General features: G+C 34.0%; 1 protein-coding gene across 7 annotated transcripts in view; it reads left to right on the forward strand.

Moving 5' to 3' along the window:
• Positions 1–434: 434 nt before the first annotated feature.
• LOC125673214 (copine-3-like) overlaps positions 435–20,561 on the forward strand; it is a 51,750-nt gene continuing 31,623 nt past the window's right edge. The window contains exons 1-7 of one of the 7 annotated variants that reach the window (XM_048909695.2): positions 435–545; positions 3,032–3,285; positions 10,281–10,440; positions 10,683–10,862; positions 17,147–17,221; positions 17,362–17,436; positions 17,771–17,854. In XM_048909695.2, the coding sequence (XP_048765652.2) occupies positions 10,288–10,440; positions 10,683–10,862; positions 17,147–17,221; positions 17,362–17,436; positions 17,771–17,854 (567 nt within the window). In that variant the 5' untranslated portion in view covers positions 435–545; positions 3,032–3,285; positions 10,281–10,287. Of the gene's footprint in view, positions 1,681–1,776; positions 1,793–3,031; positions 3,286–9,130; positions 9,314–10,277; positions 10,441–10,682; positions 10,863–17,146; positions 17,222–17,361; positions 17,437–17,770; positions 17,855–20,561 lie in introns of those variants that run through there. The other 6 variants (XM_056166825.1, XM_048909686.2, XM_056166836.1 and 3 more) reach the window with 6 other exon arrangements.

Below are 20,561 nucleotides of genomic sequence, written 5' to 3' on the forward strand. Positions count from 1 at the left end.
CCCCAAATCGGTGCCTATACTTACCCTTTTGGGGTCAGAATGTATTAGAGGGGTCAATGCCCTAAGATGCCCTGTGGTCACCTAAGTGGCACAAGTCCTAGTTTAGGCGCTAGGCGCCGTACCGAGACCCCTACCGCATATAGTTAGATAGTAAAAATAGGGTATAATTGGCGCCGCCGTGCCCCAAATCGGTGCCTATACTTACCCTTTTGGGGTCAGAATGTATTAGAGGGGTCAATGCCCTAAAATGTCCTGTGGTCACCTGAGTGACACATGCCCTAGTTTAGGCGCTAGGCGCCGTATATTGAGAGTACTTTTTTGTCGGGTTCGTTATACGTACATTTTCTAAGCGATAAATATTAGGAAAAATCCTTATTGGCCGCTAGCTTATTGTCCGCTAGCTTGACTTTAGTAGACACCAATCGTAACTACTCGGCCATTTCCGCTACACTATGTCGCGAAGCAAGAAAGGCCGAGTAGTTCCGATTGCGGGAGACACAACAACAGGAAAAGATACAACTTACAAGTGCCCGATCGTTTTACAGGTAGATCTATACAGCTAATATATTTGATAGTTATTCTGACTTTATTTTATATACACAATTCTATAAATATTGATACTGTATGGCGCGTTTGTTATTGACACCGAATGTGCACCAAACGACGTTTTCTCTACTTTCAAGTTGTCATTTCGAATTTCCTCTGCTATATAATACAACGGGCGGACTTCATTTGTCCAAGATCGGCGTACGCCGAAATGCGCCGGTCGTATGACCAGCGTAAAACGGCGAATTGGCAAATGAAGTAAACCGGCGTGAAACAAACATGGATGAACATGTTGTTACAACAAAATACAGATTTTTTCGTAGTTTCTTAACAATTTCTTTTTATCTGCCAGCATGATAAGTAATGCATTGTGCAACCTCGGTATACTTCGCATATGAGCAAAGTTGTGCAGTATAGAGGAATTAAACGTTATAATATGATTACGATGTGACTGTTGGGGCGAGCGCTGCATATCTGAATACATTTTCAAAAAATTTAATTATATTGAAAACAAGGAAAACTGATCTGGTTCACTGTCAATACATAGGATTACTGTCTTGCTCTTCTCGCCAATGTAGGAACCAGTTTAGCGGGAAATGCAACGAGCGTGTTGTGACGTAGCCTGGTAGTTGTGACGTGACTGTTTACATTTCTTTAGACAATATTTTAAAAAGAAAAAGAAAGGGGGAAGAATATGATTGTCATCCTTTCCTTTCAAATAAGAAAGGTTTGTAATACTTCAAAGATTTTTTTTATTATTATTTTACGAATCGAACCATCCGCCATTTTGTACAAGGGATTTCTGGGATTGGCGTAAAAAAAAAATTCTTGTTAGAGGTTGAGATTTAGCTCAGATTATTTCCCGCACTCTTAGTCATTAGAGCTCGCAGTACAAGTTGGCTCACTGCGCTCGCTATTAAAGCTACGAATGAACATTTATTTAATCAATGCATTCAATCAATGAACATGCCGATCTATTAACAAATATCTACATTTTTTCATCTCATAACATCATCTTACCGTGAGCTTTCCGCCATTCTTGAAAAATCAGTGAATTCCACGCCGGTCTTTCTAAACTGGCAAGATTGGCATATGCCGGCGAACCTTTCCCGGACAAATGAAGCAACAAGCCAGGTAACCAAAGGTCAAGCGGCGCATTCAGCATACGCCGGTTTGATAAATGAAGTCCTACCATAGTGAATTGCTTATATTAATTGTGTGGTATTCTGGACCCAGTTGCACGAAGGTTAGTTAACTTGCCATTAACTAGAGCATTTATATAGCATTAACTGTCAGTTAAACTTAACTAACTTTTGTGCAACTGGCCCCAGTTCACTTAATTTCATCCGAGTCAAATATATTGATATCTGAAGTTCTTACCAAACATCGGAGAACTAAGATGGAGACTAAACACACTTTAACAGGTTGGGAACACTTCCCCTATATCGAGATATTCTCGCTAAAACGCGATTATCCCTCTTTAGCGAAAAATAAACATTACCATAAACAGGTGTTTTGGTGTCTTTATTGAAAATAATGGCAAATCCCATGCAACACTGAATAAGTGTGACACGCACTCAACATGATGCGAATTGTTTCTATGAAATTGACAACATAGTCATGAAATTGCATATCAAAGTTGCTGCGTAAAAGGGAAGCAGTCGGAAATCCAATACACATCGTGAGTGTTTTTGTTTTGATTCATATATTTGCAGAAGTATCAGACATTTTAGCACTTTTTCTTTTCATGTGAATTACGAAAAGATGTACTCCGCAGGTGTTTTTCTCGGTTGTATGGGATATATTTATTCTCACTAGAGAGGGATAATCGCGTTTTAGCGAGAATATCTCGCTATAGGGGAAGTGTTCCCAACCTGTTAAAGGCCTACAGTGTGGTCCTGAATCTCAGACACTGATCGAGACAGTGTGCAGCTGAAGTAAATTATAATGAATAAACTTATGTTAACAGAAGGAAGGGATCATTGCATATCATACATAGTAACAAAATAACACAAATTGTTATGAATTAAGGAATTTGCCAATATTTAAGCAGTTCATAATTTCAACATTTTCACAATTTAATATCCTAGAAACATTTTTCTCTGTCGGAAAATTTACTTTAGAATGTAAAAGTTTGAATTGCTTCTCCGTTTGTTGACTATATGTTGAATAAGGAAGTGAATTTATTGATTTCTTAAGTAAATTTCCTGTACAATTTTCAGCTCACTTGAGATATACACTTATCACCTAATCTGCATGTAGGCTAACCATTATATATGTATACACATACATGCATATAAAATGCAATTGAAATGATTAAAATGTAAATTTAAGAAATATTGATAAGATTTTGAAAGTATATGTGTAAAGGTGATAAACCTTGAGCCTCATCACACCGGCGCTTGTATTTCATGAGCACTAACTCACTCCATTATGTCAGCGTGATTGATTTATTGATTGTATGTTGTTTAACATCCCGCTCAAGATTATTTCACTCATATGGAGACCTCATCACTGCCGGTGAAGGGCTGCAAAATTTAGGCCTATGCTCGGCGCTTATGGCCTTTGAGCAGGGAGGGATCTTTATCGTACCACACCTGCTGTGACACGGGTCCTCGGTTTTTGCGGTCTCATCTGAAGGACCGCCCCATTCAGTCGCCTCTTACGACAAGCAAGGGTACTGAGGACCTATTCTAACCCGGATCCCCACGGGAATATGTCAGTGTGAAGAGGCTGGAGGTGTGTCATCTTATTTACTTTCAAAACTGAAAAAAAGTAATTTTATACAGATAAATCATGAATACCTGAGGGTAGCATGGCCACTTTATTTAATTAGATGTTAACATAGGTGACACAACACCTGTGCTATTGTTTAATTGGTCAGTTTTAACCCTACACTTGCGCCTTGTGTAGGTGGTAGATTTTGTTTGATTGTGGCAATAGTGCCATTTTAATGACGACCTGATAACTGTATATAGTGTTGTGAACATTTTGTAATGTTTGTTTTGACATAATAATGTGATGGTAATTTTTTGACATAATAATTTAATGGTAATTTTTTGACATGATAATGTGATGGTAATTTTTTGACATGATAATGTGATGGTAATTTTGAGAATATAATTCAGAGGCAATTGCCAAATTAAGGAATAGAAAACAGGATGGAAAATGTGTTAAAACTATCCTAGGATGTATCGAATGTTCCCTTGTGGTTCAGGCAAAGAAATTAAGGGGAAATACGCGCTAAATGGGAGTTAAAAATTGACATAGCAAGTGAAAAATCACAAGTGATCGCAGCTTTTTGCGAGTGAAAAAAAAAAGTTCTTTTTTCCTGATTTCCTTGGTTTATTGGCTGTACTTTGAAGTTTACGATAATTTTGTCTTGTGCATAGAAATGCTTTACAGAATGAATATACAAGTATTGAAAAAGTAAACGTTGATCGAATAAATAACTAAGGCCAAGGTCATCTCAGTCAGTGATGTCGGAGATGGCCTACTTCATGCACACTATGGGCGTCTCAGACACGTCTGATTTAAATAGCAAGCATGTTGATCTCGTCCGTGTTTACATGAAATAACACATGAAAGTGTTAGTGTCACACTTCACGTGGTGTCCTTCTGTAGTCTATAGTCAAACACTTAGAGTTCGCGTTTTTTTTTCAACTAGAATTTTTGAGATGAAATTTCCAAAAGTTTCGAAGATATAGTTTGAATTGACGCAAACAGTCTTCAAGATTTCAAACCACATGATGTTGTAAATAGGTGGTAGATCTCTGGACAGCGAGTTCGCCGCACAAGTGTACCCTATGACCCTCATCATGCACCAATGATACATGTATGTTGTCTGATAATTCATTAAAATTTAAATGAAAGAATTCTCAATATTATTATTATTGCACTTTAAAGAAGATTTTAAAAGATTTCCCCTATATTTTGATATAGATACATGCTTGTTTTCTTAAATTCCTGTTAAACAGCAATCGATTGAAAAATGCTAGTAAAAACTCAATTTTGCTAGTTGGAAAATAATCCACAAGCTAAAATTTGCTAGTAGTGAAAAAAGTTAATTTTGATCCCTGTGTTTATGATATCTTAATGGTCAATAATCTGAATGGTTATTAATGATAATAATCTAAATGGTTGATAATAATAATCTGAATGGTTATTAATAAAAATAATCTGAATGGTTATTAATAACAATAATCTGAATGGTTATTATTAATAATGATCTGATTACAGAATGGTTATTAATGATAATAATCTGAATGTTATTAATAATTATCTGAATCCATAATCTGAATGCATGTTAATAATAATAATCTGAATGGTTATTAATGATAATTATCTGAATGGTTATTAATGATAATAATCTGAATGGTTGATAATAATAATCTGAATGGTTATTAATAACAATCTGAATGGTTATTAATAACAATAATCTGAATGGTTATTATTAATAATGATCTGATTACAGAATGGTTATTAATGATAATAATCTGAATGTTATTAATAATTATCTGAATCCATAATCTGAATGCATGTTAATAATAATATTCTGAATGGTTATTAATAACAATAATCTGAATGGTTATTAATAACAATAATCTGAATGGTTATTATTAATAACAATAATCTGAATGGTTATTAATAACAATAATCTGAATGTTATTAATAATTATCTGAATCCATAATCTGAATGGATGTTAATAATAATAATCTGAATGGTTATTAATGATAATTATCTGAATGGTTATTAATGATAATAATCTGAATGGTTGATAATAATAATCTGAATGGTTATTAATAACAATAATCTGAATGGTTGTTAATAACAATAATCTGAATGGTTATTAATAACAGTAATCTGAATGTTATTAATAATTATCTGAATCCATAATCTGAATGCATGTTAATAATAATAATCTGAATGGTTATTAATAACAATAATCTGAATGGTTATTAATAACAATAATCAGAATGGTTATTAATAACAATAATCAGAATGGTTATTAATAACAATAATCTGAATGGTTATTAATAATAATTATCTGAATGATTATTAATAACAATAATCTGAATGGTTATTAATGATAATTATCTGAATGGTTATTAATAATAATTATCTGAATGGTGATTAGTAATCATCATCGGAAACCCACAGCCGGTCGCACTATGTTTACCTCCCATGGGACATTACGCCGATATTTTCGCATAACTCATTAAAATGCATGACCTTACTTGACCTATCGAGGACCAATGGGAATCGTCGTAAATATTCCAGGAACTCAAAGTGTCAGCAGTAATCCCGAGAGAGAGGTATGTAAAGAAAGTCATAATTACTTATTCAAATTGTGCCGACAACACAACTGGAACAAATTACGGCAGTAACTTAATATGCAAGTAAGTTTGACATACCTATAGGCCTATAAACCGATGAAATACCAAGTCTGTTAAAAAAACACACATTGCTCCCGTATGATGGATAAAAGTGGCAAGACTACGAGTGTTGAACATGTAGACCTGTACATAGACTCGTATGCAGAACTTAATTTGTAAACGGTTGGTAGCACAGGCTTTTTCCTCCCCAGTCTTTATAGACACAAATATACCATTCGCTTCAATAATATAGATAAAGCATCTTGCTTAAAGCTTTGTAACTTGTCCAACGTAAATGTAGTCCAAATCTTTGCTCTGAAAGCACGTTTTTCTATACTCCAGAACACTGAAAATAAGGTGCTTTTTGATTGGTTGAAAATTGCAATAAGGAATGGTAAAGTGATCAATCGCATATAGAAGCCGAGACATACCTTCCAGCGAAAATATCAGCGTTTTAATTGTCCCATGGGAGGTAAATGTAATGCAACTGACCGTGGGTTTCTGATGATGATTAATTATAATAATCTGAATGGTTATTAATTATGATAATATGAATGGTTAATAATAATAATCTGAATGGTTAATAATAATAATCTGAATGGTTATTAATGATAATAATATGAATGGTTAATAATATGAATGGTTATTAATGATAATCTGAGTGGTTATTAATGATAATAATCTGAATGGTTAATAATAAAAATCTGAATGGTTATTAATGATAATAATCTGAATGGTTGATGATAATGATCTGAATGTTATTAATAATAATGATAATCTGAATGGTTAATAATGATAATAATCTGAATGGTTAATAATGATAATAATCTGAATGGTCATTAATGATAATAATCTGAATGGTTAATAATAATAATAATAATAATCTGAATGGTTATTATTGATAATCTGAATGGTTATTAATGATAATAAACTGAATGGTTAATAATAAAAATCTGAATTGTTATTAATGATGATAATCTGAATGGTCAATAATAAAAATCTGAATTGTTATTAATTTATAATAATCTGAATGGTTGATGATAATATGAATGTTATTAATGATAAATGGTCATTAATGATAATAATCTGAATGGTCATTAATGATAATAATCTGAATGGTTATTATTGATAATCTGAATGGTTATGGATGATAATAATCTGAATGTTATTAATAATAATCTGAATGGTTAATAACAAAAATCTGAATGTAATTAATTATTAATGATTATAATCTGAATGGTTAATAATAAAAATCTGAATGGTTATTAATGATAATAATCTGAATGGTTGATGATATTAATCTGAATGTTAATAATAATAATCATCATCATCTGAATGGTCAATAATGATAATAATCTGAATGTTATTAATGATAATTTGAATGGTTAATAATAATCTAATTGGTCATTAATGATAATAATCTTATGGTTAATAATAATCTGAATGGTCACTATTGATAATAATCTGAATGGTTAATAATAATCTGAATGGTCATTGATGATAATAATCTGAATGGTTAATAATAATCTGAATGTTATTGATGATAATCTTACGGATAGGACTTATATTGGCAGTAGCTGTTATCCGATCCTTTTATGAGTTATCAGATTTTATTTGACCTGTGATCTCTGATTCATGCAGTCGATCGATCTCTTGATCTATCAAAAGTTTGATCAAGGTCCTTTGAACTTCTGAATGAGTCACCTGTATATTATTTATCATAAGAACCTTGAGTTTCTGTTTAATTAGTGATGTCATTTAATACATGTAATGACATGAGTTAATGTTTATTTATACATGTACATGTATAGCACTGCATTGTCAGGTAACTTTAACCTGACAAAGTGGAGTAACATTTAAATTTCATTTTCATTTGTTATTCCATTCACTTTTCAGTAATGGCAGGTCATAGAAAATGAACAGAATATCTCCTTTGGATAGATGCAAAAATGCACTTCATTGTTGACAACATTGTGTAGTACCATATATTAAGTTAAACACACCTACATAAGTTATTATATTAGATAAGGAATTTCTGAGGATGCAAAATAATGATGTGGTTAATTTTGTATTGTAGAAGCATTTCAAGCTCAGACATATATCACATTTAAGATTGCTAATGGTCAGGTACAAGTGTAAAATAACCCTGACCAGGGATTTATTGATATTCTTTTTACTACCGGTAAAGGGTACCTGTCCCCCTCTGACAACAAATGAATATTTCCCTTTCCACAGGTAAAAATTTCCCATGAAATGTAGAAACTACATGAAGTTGTATGGAAATTTGAACAAAAATCATTTTATACATGTATATTCTAAGTATTTTTCTATAATTAACAAAGTCTTGAAGTATAGACAAGATTCAGTAATCAATCAATTGATGTGCCTATTTTTAGATATTATGATCTGAGAATGTCCCCCTCCCCTGGAGGAAGTTCATGACTGAATTGTCAAAAATTCCTCTTAAATATGAAATGGGTAATAACTTATGAAAGCTGGATAAATCCCTGATGATGATGACCCAAGGTCAATAGTTTTAGTACAAGGTCAATTAGAATCTTAGTCATTTCCGGAGCTATGGAGTACAGGAATGTAGATGTGGGTATGAATGGCTGTATTTGGATATGCCTCTCTTTGGATGAGCCCCAGGAGGGGTTGTGAGTCCTTTTAAGGAGGTACTCTACATCCTCATAATGGCTGACTTTCTTTAAATACATGAATAAAATATAAATATCAGCAATATTTCTCTAATTCATTTTAGATTTAATTGTGTAAACTGCTGATCTGTATTCGGGTTCAAGTCCAGAAGGTGTTTAAATTTTTTTTCCAGATTACTTTCTTCTAAAACTGCATTTTTTGACTATGTAAAGTAAATTTGAAGTTTCAAATTCAAAATATTGTTGTACATATCCTCCACTTTTCATACACACTGAATTTCTCTGGTGTAGCATTCCTCCTTAAGACAGGTCTAGTTATCAACAATCTTCAGTTTAATATCATTATTAGCAACACATGATAAGACAACAACCTCAGATTGAACTAACAGCCTTCAGTGTAATATCATTATTAGCAACACATGATAGACGACAACCTCAGATTGAATTAACAATCTTCAGTGTAATATCATTATTAGCGACACATGATAGACGACAACCTCGGATTGAACGGTACACTAGAAATTATTCATTGCTCTGTACACAATTTGATACTTCCTTCCTATTGAAGGCTGTGGGATAGTATGTCAGTGATGGTAGGTTCATCCCAAATTTATGAGGTAGTGCATTGCTGGTACACAAAGGAGTTCTGTGAAACAGATAGTCATCTTGTCAAAATCTTGAAGATTATTTGTTTTTTATTCCCAAGATTTGAACCATAAATTAAGTACTAGCTGGTAAGTGGTAGTGTGGATTTTTTAGGGGGGGGGGATTGCAATCTGATTACTTTATTGTTGTATGTGTGCATCCATGCATGCAAATTAAGAGTAAACTGCCTGGTGGTGGTTGTCTGAAAACCTAGCAACAGCTTCGTATTATGATTTTTTATGTAGCTAATAATTTGTTAATTAGGAAATGTTTCCAGAATTGTAGGGAGATTTGGCTTGAATTATCTGGCCATGGGCCTGTATTGGGTCAATTTTGAATGCCAACTTTTCATGAAGATAGGATCTGATGAAGCTAGCTTTATGTAGACCTGTAGCTCCCTGGGGAAAGTTTGGATATGTCAGTTTTTTCTGAGAGAGCATGAAAAAAAAGGCAGACCAGATCTGATATTTTTATTTATATTAGATGTAATTTGATTGCTAAAATTCCCAGTATGGATTTTAAAACAATGAAGGATAGAAAAAAAATTATTATCTATAATTTGAAACAATATTTCACTAAGATTGGTTTATGTGATTTCGTAAACACAGAAAAGGACTGCAAGCATTAAATGCCTATCAATGTCAATAATGTTTCAGTATAAAAATCATAAACGTAAAACAACTGAGACCTCAATCTTTATAATAAAATCTGAAAACTCTTCTAATTTCATTAATACATACAACAAAACAAAATTTTCAGATTGCTTTAATGTTTTACCATTCCATGCTGTAAAGGATAATAAACTTGCTATTGTTCATATTGCCAGTATAGTTATAAGTAAAGGGTATTTCAGATAAACATGAAAAATAGAAAAAACCCACATTAAAGTGAAACACTCTTGTGGGTTCTTTGAATGATGAATCAAGGAACTAAGCATCATTGGTCCGAGACTTATTAATCAAAAAGGAATTAATTTAATTAATGTCAACTGTGTGATGCTTGCTAAGGTTTGAAATGAAACTTTTCAGCATGTTTAGAAAACATTTTGTTCTGCAGCAAAACAATGAACCCATATGGTGGTGCTGACCGGGGACCAGTGTCGCGAGTGGAGCTCAGAATTGAATGTAAAGCGCTGAATAAAAAGGATGAGTTCTCGAAGTCAGACCCATGTGCAGCTCTGTACATGCTGTCTCGAAAAAGTCAGCAATGGGAGGAGGTATGTTTTAAGGAAATTTAACTGAATCCAAGATAGAATTAAACAATTCTGTTTTAAAGCTGTTTGTACATGTAAATAGTACTGAAAAAGAAGTTTTGCATTTCAAGAGTAAAAGTTTTTTTCTATGAAGAAAATTATTTCAAGAATGAACAATAGACGTACGCTTTATCATGGTTTATACTTTGAACAATGTGGTTTATTGATTAGTGCAAATAGCAATGTTAGTTTCTGTTTTGAAATAGCTAGGACGGACAGAGCTGATCAAAAACTGTCATGATCCAAAGTTTGCACATGCTTTCACAGTGGACTATTTCTTTGAGGAAGTTCAGAAAGTGAAAATAGAGGTGTATGACTTAGACAATGAAACAGCAACTCTTGAAGATGACGATTTTCTGGGCAAGGTGGAATGTAATTTAGGGGAGGTAAGTCTGTACACCTTGTAGATCTTGTGGAGGTCTCCATACAGGATAATAAACCAAGTCTCAGATTTCACAGAACATGTTCAGTATTGTAACAGGCTGGCCTCTAGTAATCGTCATCACGTACAATCACAACTTCTTTATAGATCAAATGTTTATTTTCTTCACATCAACAATGCATAAAGATACACAAAACTGCGTTGGTCCATCATTAAACAATGTCACCTGGGAATCACAACCCGTATATAATTATAACCTTTCACAGGGTCTTAATTATGAGTGGTGGGAGATAGCTCAAGGTTTCAGAAGAATGAGAATAGCATTGTACAGTAGAGGGGAATATAAGGGGAATAACTCTGGCAAAGAGAATCTACATATAGGATACTTGCTGTCAGGAATTATTAGTATAATAATAATGTTCAATAACTTGGATTATCAGGAATTAAATTGTAAGAAAATAAGATGTCAGGATTTTACTTGTCAGGAATTTATTTGTCAGGATTTCAATTGTCAGGATTTTACTTGTCAGGAATTTATTTGTCAGGATTTCAATTGTCAAGTAATTATAATTTATCCAAACATTAAATAGGAAAGAAGTATTGAAAAGTTTCTTATAATGATTATGATCTCTTGTCAACAAATTCATTTTTGTACCTAAGTTTCTCTCAAATTTTGTCCTGACACTGATGTGCTTGAGACAGCTATCTAACTAAAATGAGCTTCTTCCTCCTTTATATAGTTTCAGCAGCTAGGAATTAGCCAATCAAATTACTCAATTTTCCTGACAATTCCTGACAGAAAAACTTATCTTAAATCATGCAATAAACACTGTCTTCTTTATACAAAAATGATATGCAAGTAAAATTAATTGATTCAATAAAAATAATTGAATAACTTGCCTAGTTAATTGATTCAAATAGATGCTGAATTCACTGCACTATATTTTGTGACTTCACTACTAACAAGGAAGAAAATGTATCCTTGGGCATGCACAAAATAGTTCCAAATTATGTAACAATAAAATGGGACTGTAATGATAACAACAATTAAAGACTGAATCATATTGACTAAATCTTATCATCTATGTGAATTCTAAATGAAACAACAACACATAGTAGCCATAAGGTAAGTTTGTATCACTTTGAATTAATGCGCCAACTTCACTGTTGATGATGTCATACAATGGCAGCCTCTATGTACTTAAAGGACACATCTCGTGTTTTCAAAGTATACAGAATTATATGCATTTTGTCTTCCTTGTGCTTATAGAAATTAATTGTAATAGTTCGTTCGCTGAAGTATTGCGATAATTAGCCACAATACGGACTTAAATCTAAGCCCCGATTTCAAAAAGCCTAGTTAATTAGATAGGTAGTCACGTGGTACAGTGACGTCATATGCGACCTTCGTCCATCAACTTGTTGTAAAAGAAGTGTTAGATATTTCTAAAAACTCGGGTTTTAGGGGCCTAATTTATTTACCATGGATAACATTTATTTCGATGTTGACAAATTTCTCGAGTCTTATATCTTTTAGCCACCAGTGCATACAAATAACGACCCAAATGTAGCGAGAAAAGCGAGTATGAAATCTGCATAAATTTGCGAGTAAATAATGTTTACATCGGATCACTGTCTAAACACAATTTGGTAATGCCATGTCTGTAAACAACTGTAATTAGCGGTGTTGCTTTTCTAAAATAAACATTGCAACTATTATTAAATTTATTTTTGGAGAAGTTAGATAGGCCTAAATTATGATACGATTATGTATCATTGACAACTAGGCCTACTGTCACGGGAGCATTTCGAAAAAGAAAAAAAAATAATAATGATCAAACTTATTGTGAAAATCACAGTACTTTTAAATTATTTTATTAAAGCAATTTTATTAGGCCTAATCATTATTTTTTGTTATCAACACGTTGTTACTTAGGAAGTGGGAGCGCGGCGTGCTGTTGTTGTAAACACATAAGCGTTCCTTAAAAAAAATGTAAGCATTATAATTCAATTCAAAGTCGGGAAATATTATATTTTATTATTTATAATTGAAAGTTCAATTATCTTTTATCTTTAAATTTCTTTTTTAAAACTACCAGTTGGTAGACACTGCTAGCAAAGTTCTGCCTATATGTTGTTACAAGGTGAAGGTCAGTTGGTGCGAGTGTGTATTGAATTCGAGAGCAGAACGGAAAGCATATGCCGTAGGCCTATATGTAACAGTGCGTAGCTTCGATAGAACCATTTTCTCGCAGTTTATCTACGTATTTGTCCAAGTGCTTGTTTGAAAAAGTACAGGGACAAATTCTACTGGGGGTTTTTATGGCAAAGTCGTTGTGCCGACAAAAAATATTCACGTCTTGTCCCTCATGCCTTCCTTCGAAAATTGAAAAAAACACAGTCCAAATCTTCTCTACTGACAGCAAGTACACCCTTAAACGGCACAAAACACCCTAATGCAGTGTTATTTACAAACTGTTAATGTGATAATTGTTTGTTTGTCAATTAAATCTAATCTGTTTATGAAATGACTATCAACTGTTTTCAAATCTTCTCGCTCGAGGTCGCATATGACGTCACAGATAATGGCGCGTAAAATATCGAAGAAAATATGCATATCGCAAGATTTGAATTTCATCGCTTTCAAACTCGAAAACTACGCAAACTGTTTCATTTAAAACACATGTAAAGTAGTTTTAGGCATGAAATGAATTAATTTTGCTGAAAAAATTAAAAAGTTTAAAAACATGCGATGTGTCCTTTTTAAACTCTGTGTGCACCTAAGATAAACATGTGTAGGATATATGAATTAAACATAGGATATAGACCAAACAATATATGGGATATTTCACACAGGTAAGTGTACTAATTAATAGTCATTGATTGTGAACTGTAGGATGCATTTCATTCATAGAAAACGTGGAAAATAAAATACAGCTGGACCTCATGTTTATATACAACAATAAAAAAAAAACCCATCTCTGAACCAACGCAGTCAAAGAACAATAATAAACCATGACAATTCAACAATGGCATTAGCTTTCCACTATATACAGTAAATGTACAGTTTTCCCTTTAAATTGGAATTTCACATTCTGTTGTGCAACTATAGATCTAATGCACAAAATATGTATCTAAAGGCCACCCCCCTTCCCAAACACAGAAGAAAATTTGTTAAGAAAGACCTGTCTATTACAGTATTCTGTAGCTGCCGTAATAGACGTGAGGAATTTAGTATCTCGGAACTTTGCGATTGACACCACGTGTAAAATAAAATTATTTGCTTTTATTTTTCTGTAAGAACTCTCAATAAACAGAGCACACGTGCATTCATGTCAATGTGATTTGATGTTTATGAGTCATTTCGCCATATTAAGTACTTGCGTAAAATAAGAAATTAACAGTAAACAGTGAGACTTGGATGAGATTTGTGTTTGAATCTGTTTCATAGGTCTGAAATCTTCAGTGATAACGAACAGTGATCAATCTCATAACTCCTATAAAGGGTGAAGATAACGAACAGTGATCAATCTCATAACTCCTATAAAGGTGAAAATAACGAACAGTGATCAATCTCATAACTCCTATAAAAGGTGAAGATAACGAACAGTGATCAATCTCATAACTCCTATCAATTAAGGTGAAGATAACAAACAGTGATCAATCTCATAACTCCTATAAAGGTGAAGATAACGAACAGTGATCAATCTCATAACTCCTATAAAGGTGAAGATAACAAACAGTGATCAATCTCATAACTCCTGTAAAGGTGAAGATAACGAACAGTGATCAATCTCATAACTCCTATGAAGGTGAAGATAACGAACAGTGATCAATCTCATAACTCCTATAAAGGTGAAGATAACGAACAGTGATCAATCTCATAACTCCTATAAAGGTGAAGATAACGTACAGTAATCAATCTCACAACCCCTATCAAGGTGAAGATAACAAACAGTGATCAATCTCATAACTCCTATAGAACAGTGATCAATCTCATAATTCCTATAAAGGTGAAGATAACGAACAGTAATCAATCTCATAACTCCTATAAAGGTGAAGATAACGAACAGTGATCAATCTCATAACTCCTATAAAGGTGAAGATAACGAACAGTAATCAATCTCATAACTCCTATAAAGGTGAAGATAACGAACAGTGATCAATCTCATAACTCCTATAAAGGTGAAGATAACGAACAGTAATCAATCTCATAACTCCTATAAAGGTGAAGATAACGAACAGTAATCAATCTCATAACTCCTATAAAGGTGAAGATAACGAACAGTAATCAATCTCATAACTCCTATAAAGGTGAAGATAACGAACAGTGATCAATCTCATAACTCCTATAAAGGTGAAGATAATGAACAGTAATCAATCTCATAACTCCTATAAAGGTGAAGATAACGAACAGTGATCAATCTCATAACTCCTATAAAGGTGAAGATAATGAACAGTGATCAATCTCATAACTCCTATAAAGGTGAAGATAACAAACAGTGATCAATCTCATAACTCCTATAAAGGTGAAGATAACGAACAGTGACCAATCTCATAACTCCTATAAAGGTGAAGATAACGAACAGTGACCAATCTCATAACTCCTATAAAGGTGAAGATAACGAACAGTGACCAATCTCATAACTCCTATAAAGGTGAAGATAACGAACAGTGACCAATCTCATAACTCCTATAAAGGTGAAGATAACGAACAGTGACCAATCTCATAACTCCTATAAAGGTGAAGATAACGAACAGTGACCAATCTCATAACTCCTATAAAGGTGAAGATAACGAACAGTGACCAATCTCATAACTCCTATAAAGGTGAAGATAACGAACAGTGACCAATCTCATAACTCCTATAAAGGTGAAGATAACAAACAGTGATCAATCTCATAACTCCTATAAAGGTGAAGATAACGAACAGTGACCAATCTCATAACTCCTATAAAGGTGAAGATAACAAACAGTGATCAATCTCATAACTCCTATAAAGAATACAAAATCAAGAGTAGGGCAAACACAGACCCCTTCATATACCAGAGGTGGGATCAGGTGCTCTGTCACACCTGCCATGAACCCTATATCTTGATCGGATAAACAGAGTAATCCGTAGTCAAAATCGGTGTGTAAAGAACTGTCTCAATTGGAATGAAACATGTCAGAGTGAGACAGCATTTTACCCAATAACAGGTTGTATTAATAAATGACCATAAAATTTGTGAAATACAGGTGACTCTCGATAACTCAAAGTTCGAGGGACCTTGATAAAACTTCGAGAAATCGAGAGTTCAAGAGATCGAAATTCGGAAATTGAAGGTCCACCGGTATGGTTATGATTTTACAGTAACTGGAAATGTTTACAAACATGATCATATGATATCGTTTTGACATGTTTTCCTTCATATTCGTCAGGTAGTTAATTTGATATCAAAATAAAGAACCTTATTTTGCATTGATAAAAATATTTCAAAGTTTATGTATTTATTTGTTCTTTAATTATGCTTAGGCAAAGAAAACCAAGTTCCGATGGAGCTTTACTATCGCAAACTAAACAGAGCACAATGTCATGTCGCTTTACCCAATGCAAAAATTCAAACGAATGAGTAAAACGATGTTAGAGTAACTTTACACAAAGAACAAACTCGAGAAATTTAACAGTCTGTAGATCTCTAAATTACATATGAAACTTACTCTCTCGTTGTCACGTCAAAACAAATTATAGATTTTATTCACAGTCTGATTATATATAATCACAACACAAAACCCCAGTGCAAGGTGTAAACTGACCAATTAGCCAATTATATACTCAAGTGTGTCACCTCCACAAAGAAGCACCTGTGATGTTTCAACTATGTAAACACCTAATTACCCCTCCAGCAAGGATTCAACAAAATCCAGGTAAGGTCCAAATTATTACACGCTTGGGTAACGGTGGGTATACGCTACCACCACTTTGAGAGATCGAGAGTGAAAAACAATGAAATGTGTTTTACGGGACCCAACTTCACTTCGAGAGATCGAACGTTCGAGAGATCGATAGTAAATTTGCTTTGTTATATAGAGAAAAAAATCGGGGCCATGATTTTACTTTGAGAGACCGAGAACTTCGAGAGATCGAAGTTCGAGCCATCGAGAGTCACCTGTACTAACTTTAAGCAAGACTGTTGAAATCCCTGTAACATAAACTTATTTGTCAGTGTGCATCTAGAAATCCAATCATGTCCTATGTACTGTATGTCGTCATGCATTGTTAATGTCAAGCTCTGTTCTCCTTTACAGATAGTTTCTAGGAATCCCTATAATGGGCCTCTTTTGAAGAAGGATGGAAAACCCATGGGCGGATCCACGATTTTTGTATGAACTTGGAGGATTTATTTTACATTTATATTTCCACATGCAGTTAATCAGGATGAAACTACTGAGTTATTTTAATTGTAACTTCTTTTTTCTTTGTAACTTCATCAAATAAAGTACACGATTTATTGTATTTGTAGATCAGGTCAGAAGAAATCAAGGCAGGGGGAGAGATGGCAAGCATGAAATTTAATGCCACCAAACTCGACAACAAGGTTTGCATGTTTCTTCAACATTAAAAATATCGTTATATTTTTCAACATGTCAAATTTTCAGTCATGAGTTATGCTTATATTTGAAAAAATCTCAAAATTCACTTGCTGATTATAAACTTTTTGAAAATTTCATCTAGTCAATCTAATGTTCAAAGTATATATTATCAAAACTTTGACATGTTATTGTATCTGCTTTCAATTTCACATGATTAATGCTTATCTTGACTGCATAGATCATTGTAGCATGAAATAAAAATTTTGAATGGAAATATTCCACACCAGACTGAGTAGAAGTGAAAATGACATTCATCATAAACTTTTGAAATTTTGACAGGATTTCTTGGGGAAGTCAGATCCTTACTTAGAAATCCTGAAGAAGGCAGCTGATGGGTCCTGGCAGGTTGTCCACAGAACGGAGGTGACTTGCTAAATCATAGTTACATTCCATAGAGAGACTCTTGTTAGTGATATGAATTGTTAAATGTACCCCCACTGCAGAGTTTGGTAGGGAAGTGGGATATACTTGGATAAGTTTTTCTGTATGTCAATCTGTCTATCCATCCTTAGAAATAAGGTTTTCTGTCTGACTGTCTATCCATAGAAATAAGGTTTTCTATCTGTCTGTCTGTCCATAGAAATAAGGTTTTCTATCTGTCTATCCATAGAAATAAGGTTTTCTATCTGTCTGTCTGTCCATAGAAATAAGGTTTTCTATCTGTCTGTCCATAGAAATAAGGTTTTCTATCTGTCTATCCATAGAAATAAGGTTTTCTATCTGTCTGTCTGTCCATAGAAATAAGGTTTTCTATCTGTCTATCCATAGAAATAAGGTTTTCTATCTGTCTGTCTGTCCATAGAAATAAGGTTTTCTATCTGTCTGTCCATAGAAATAAGGTTTTCTATCTGTCTATCCATAGAAATAAGGTTTTCTATCTGTCTGTCTGTCCATAGAAATAAGGTTTTCTATCTGTCTATCCATAGAAATAAGGTTTTCTATCTGTCTATCCATAGAAATAAGGTTTTCTATCTGTCTGTCTGTCCATAGAAATAAGGTTTTCTATCTGTCTGTCTGTCTGTCCATAGAAAGAAGGTTTTCTATCTGTCTGTCTGTCTGTCCATAGAAAGGTTTTCTATCTGTCTGTCTGTCCATAGAAATAAGGTTTTCTATCTGTCTGTCTGTCCATAGAAAGGTTTTCTATCTGTCTGTCTGTCCATAGAAATAAGGTTTTCTATCTGTCTGTCTGTCCATAGAAAGAAGGTTTTCTATCTGTCTGTCTGTCCATAGAAATAAGGTTTTCTATCTGTCTGTCTGTCCATAGAAATAAGGTTTTCTGTCTGTCTGTCTGTCTGTCCATAGAAATAAGGTTTTCTATCTGTCTGTCTGTCCATAGAAATAAGGTTTTCTATCTGTCTGTCTGTCCATAGAAATAAGGTTTTCTATCTGTCTGTCTGTCCATAGAAAGGTTTTCTATCTATCTGTCTGTCCATAGAAATAAGGTTTTCTATCTGTCTGTCTGTCCATAGAAAGGTTTTCTATCTGTCTGTCTGTCCATAGAAAGAAGGTTTTCTGTCTGTCCATAGAAATAAGGTTTTTGGGCCTTAAGGTGGCTCACAACACCTTGAAAGAGTTGCTCAGATCAGCATAAAATGATTTAATTATGAAAAATATAATGAGATATAAGGAGTACAAATGTCAAAAAGGCAGAAAATATGCAATTTGGGAGAAAAAGACTTGATTTTCAATTTATTTCAAAAGATATGAACAAGACACAGGTGGATTTGAACTCTGGGTCAGCAGGTCAGTAGCCCGATACCTTATCCACTGAGCTAGACAGATATACAAACTAAATAATTCACAAAACATTTGAATCGCCATCTTGTGACGTAGTGTCGTAATCTACCTTCAATGTTTCCCTTTTTATGCCCCCTTTGAAAAAGAGGGGGCATATTGTTTTGCACCTGTCGGTTGGTCGGTCTGTAGACCATGTGTGTCCGCTCAATATCTTGAGAACCATTCACTTGCTGATAATGATATTTCATATGTGGGTTAGTTATGAGTAGAAGAGGATCCCTATTGTTTTTCAGGTCAAAAGGTCAAGGGTCAATCTACTCTGGACATAGGAATATAATGTCCGCTCAATATTTTGAGAACCCTTTGCTTGAAAGACATAAAACTTGGCACACTGGTACATCCTAAGGAGTAGATGACCCCTATGGATTTTGAGGTCATTTGGTCAAAGGTCAAGGGTTCAAACTGGGCATAGGAATATACTGACCATTCAATGTCTAGAGAACCCTTTGCTTGACAGACATCAAACTTGGTATGCCAGTACATCTTCAGAAGAAGATGACCCCCATTGATTTTGAGGTCACATGGTCAAGGGTCAAACTGGACATAGGAATATACTGTCCGTTAAATATCCCGAAAACCCTTTGCTTGACCGACATCAAACTTGATACACTGGTACATCTTAAAGAGAAGATGACCCCTATTGATTTTGAGGTCACATGATCAAGGGTCAAACTTGACATGGGAATATACTGTCTGCTCAGTATCTTGAGAACCCTTTTCTTGACAGACATCAAACTTGGTACACTGATACGACTTCAGGAGAAGACGACCACTATTGATTTTGAGGTCACATGATCAAAGGTCAAGGGTCACACTAGACAGGAATATACTGTCCGTTCAATATTTTGAGAACCCTTCGCTTGACAGACATCACACTTGGTACACTGGTACATCTTCAGGAGAAAATTACCCCTATTTATTTTGAGGTCACATGTTTAAAGGTCAAGGGTGAAACTGGACATAGGAATATATTGTCTGCTCCATATCTTGAGAACCCTTTGCTTGACAGACATCAAACGTGGTACACTGGTACGTCTTCAGGAGAAGACGACCCCTATTGATTTTCAGATCACATGGTCAAATGTCAAGGGTCAAACTGGACATTGGAATATATGTCTGCTCCATATCTTGAGAGCCCTTTGCTTGACAGACATTAAACTTGGTACACTGGTACATCTTCAGGAGAAGATGACACCTATTGATTTTGAGGTCGCGTGGTCAAAGGTCAAGGGTTAAACTGTACATAGGAATATACTGTCTGCTCAATATCTTG

Source organism: Ostrea edulis, chromosome 1, assembly GCF_947568905.1.
Source record: "Ostrea edulis chromosome 1, xbOstEdul1.1, whole genome shotgun sequence".
Lineage (NCBI taxonomy): Eukaryota > Metazoa > Mollusca > Bivalvia > Ostreida > Ostreidae > Ostrea > Ostrea edulis.